At 25.6% G+C, this 3115-nt stretch overlaps 1 protein-coding gene and 1 long non-coding RNA gene across 2 annotated transcripts in view; both read left to right on the forward strand.

Moving 5' to 3' along the window:
* The window catches only part of LOC126906729 (uncharacterized), a 2606-nt gene extending 2082 nt beyond the window's left edge, over positions 1 to 524 (forward strand). Inside the window, exons 2-3 of the long non-coding RNA XR_007704318.1 lie at positions 39 to 187; positions 255 to 524. This is a non-coding gene — a long non-coding RNA (uncharacterized LOC126906729). The remainder of the gene's footprint in view (positions 1 to 38; positions 188 to 254) is intronic.
* A 243-nt stretch (positions 525 to 767) lies between these two features.
* On the forward strand, positions 768 to 2288 carry LOC126906723 (U6 snRNA-associated Sm-like protein LSm4). The gene is made up of 5 exons (XM_050687489.1): positions 768 to 898; positions 977 to 1018; positions 1242 to 1340; positions 1805 to 1976; positions 2100 to 2288. Exons 1-5 carry the CDS (start codon positions 896 to 898, stop codon positions 2168 to 2170), a joined length of 387 nt encoding a protein of 128 aa, XP_050543446.1. The 5' UTR covers positions 768 to 895; the 3' UTR covers positions 2171 to 2288.
* Positions 2289 to 3115: the final 827 nt, after the last annotated feature.

The raw sequence follows: 3115 nt of genomic DNA on the forward strand, positions 1-3115 counted from the left end.
TGAAAAAGTTGTCATTTTAAATCCCCCCTTGTGGGCAGGTTAAGGGTTAAATTTATGAAAAAAATATACCAAATGAAAGGTAATGATATTATGCATCTATATATAAAAGAATTATATTGATATGTTCATTTTTGAAAAAGTTATAGCACTTTTAAGTAAAAAAAATTGAAAAAATTTCGAAAATTANGTATTGATATGTTGAAAAAGTTATAGCACTTTTAAGTAAAAAAAATTGAAAAACTTTCGAAAATTAGCGTTTTTTAAATTTGTCATTTTTTTGGAGGTTTCCCCCTTTTACGTGGAACGAGGGAATTTTTTTCAATTTTTAAGGGTAATGTCTTCGACTAGATACGATTTGTGATCTTTTGACGTATCATTGAAAGAAATCGGTTCGGTGAGAGCTGAGAAAAAGTGGTAACAGACACAAAAAAAAAAACACATCTTAGTAAAACCAATACCTTCTCAGCTTCGCATCGAAGCTAAAAAAAACACATCTTAGTAAAACCAATACCTTCTCAGCTTCGCATCGAAGCTAAAAAAAACACATCTTAGTAAAACCAATACCTTCTCAGCTTCGCATCGAAGCTAATATACAAATTCATATCGTAGCGTTTGTTAAGATAGTGACATCTAACATGTCAGATACCATTTACGCATATTCTAACTATGCAATAACCCAATGACTGTACAAAAAAATTTTATTTGCCATGAAATTTGTTATCACTCAAGTTAACAGTTATCTATTTATTTCAATCCGGTAAGATTAGTGGCAGATGTATTGCACTTAATACGATATTAAACGTTTATTTTCAAAAATCATTCCTATTATTTAATATTTAAAATATTTGGTAATTATAAAGAATATAAACAAAATTTTCTTCTACATATTTATATCATGGTTTGTATTATTTTATGTGTAATATTAAAAACACTTCTATTTATAAATATAAATTTAATAAAATAATTTATATTGTAGCTACCGTTATCATTGCTGAAAACTGCTCAAAACCATCCTATGGTAAGTTTTAATATTCTATTGTTTTTTTATTTTCTATAACCTGACTGTTATGTAGTAATTTCAATATGGATTTAATAATAAAATTATAATGAAAGAATATCAGAAGGAAATATAAGGCAGGGCTTAGTGTGTGCCTGTTATTTTTAATAGTTTTATCATTTTTAACCATAATTTTTATCATAAACCTTGGTATTATATTCTGAAGAAAACATTTAATTTTTAGCTTGTAGAGTTGAAAAATGGAGAAACATATAACGGACATTTGGTGACCTGTGATAGTTGGATGAATATTAATCTTCGTGAAGTTATTTGCACTTCTAAAGTAAGTATTGTTTAATTTTAATATTTCAAATGATTTAGTTATTCATTGAATCTTATTTGAAGGGTATAAGGACGAAACATTATAGTAATTTTTTTGCAGTCTGAAAAGTATTCATTTTAAAATGCTAAACATTTTTTTTAAATAAAATAAAATGGGAATATTTAAAGTGTCATTAACAGAATCAACTTTTTTAATAAATTAATATTTGTAGCATTAGAGAATATTATTATTTTCTTCAAAATCACCATTCTATAGTTTTTATCAAGAATTTCTTATTTTATATAATTATTCTTAAAAAAAAAAATTGAATTGTTGAATTTTTAAAGAAAACATTTTGTTTTATTGTATGAAAAATATTATCATTGAAGTATTTTTGTATTAATAAAAAAATGTGTAACTAATTCAAAATTTAATATTGATTACTTGTTTGTGAATGAATAATTATTAAGTGTTAACTTTTCTAGGATGGTGATAGGTTTTGGAGACTCCCTGAGTGTTATATTCGAGGGAGTATGATAAAATATCTTCGAATACCCGATGAAATATTTGACATGGTTAAAGAAGACATAGTTGTTAATAAATCTCGTGGCCGTACTGATAACCAAAAAAATCGAGCACCTAGAGGGGCTAGACAAGGTATGTTTCTATAAAATAAGCGAACATTCTTTCTTATTAAATAGAATCGGAACATTTAAAGAGAAAACAATACTTAGTTTCTTTAAAAAACTACATTATTATTTAATTTTATATATTTTTCAGGATTTGGTGGAAGAGGAGGTGGACGAGGTGGAGGGCAACAAAGAGGCCAAAATAAATTTAGAGGAAAATAAAACTATTTTTATTTTATAAATAATTATGTATTAAGTATGTAAATTTAAGACTATTCTGTTTCAATATCTGTAAAAACTAATTCAGTCTAAAATATAACGAGTTACTAACTATTTAATATATTTTTGTTTAAATTAATCTATAAAACTGTTGAGATAATATCTATAATAAGTCAGATTTACTATGAAAACTTCAATATTATATTATACAGAGCGATTCTTTTAAGGCTAGCAATTCAATTTCTCTTAAAATAATTATGTTAAGAAAATTAGTTTTGATATTTTAAGTTTCACATATTTCTTGATTTATCAGTTATTAATAACTTCTTTAATTCATTTCTTATACATTATAAGGTTGTCAACTTTATTTTTTTAAATAGCAACATATAAATTTAACTAGCTATTAAAGTAAAAAATGATCTCGTTATGAAAATTATTGCAATAACAACTTTTGGACCAGTTTTTTAAAAGTTATTTAAACTTTTATACCTAAGTGGGAGGAAAGGTGAGTGCAAGAAATGTTTAATGATAAATATGTCATACCCATGTCTCACAGCAAATTCAAAAACATTTTTTTTTAAATTAAAAATAACTAAACGGTAGCACAGTGGGGTCGCGGCATAGTGGAGACATTGCATAGTTGGGTTCAGTCTAGATTTAATCTGACAGTGATTAAAATCACTATCATAAGAAACGCTTCGATGCAAATCTGTAGATAGTGTTTAATTTTAAAAAATTGTTGGATAATTGCAAAAGCAACATCAACTTCTATTAAAATAAAATACAAAACCCATAATTTTCATACAAAAATAGCATATTTTTGAATATGGTAGCCATTTGCGTATAGAAGATAGGTCGTCGGGACAAATTTTTTTTTTTCATTTTGTAGTACATAAAATAAGCTTTAATTTTATATATGTTTAAAGGACGCAGTATTTCCGGAACATT

This window comes from Daktulosphaira vitifoliae, unplaced genomic scaffold, assembly GCF_025091365.1.
Source record: "Daktulosphaira vitifoliae isolate Bord-2020 unplaced genomic scaffold, ASM2509136v1 Scaffold_5, whole genome shotgun sequence".
Taxonomy (NCBI): Eukaryota; Metazoa; Arthropoda; class Insecta; order Hemiptera; family Phylloxeridae; genus Daktulosphaira; species Daktulosphaira vitifoliae.

What these genes read in the sequence shown, in the direction of transcription:
- LOC126906723 (XM_050687489.1), top strand. An exon ending in CTGCTCAAAACCATCCTATG is followed by an intron (nt 1,019 to 1,241) that starts GTAAGTTTTAAT and finishes TTTAATTTTTAG; the next exon opens with CTTGTAGAGTTGAAAAATGG. An exon ending in AAGTTATTTGCACTTCTAAA is followed by an intron (nt 1,341 to 1,804) that starts GTAAGTATTGTT and finishes TAACTTTTCTAG; the next exon opens with GATGGTGATAGGTTTTGGAG.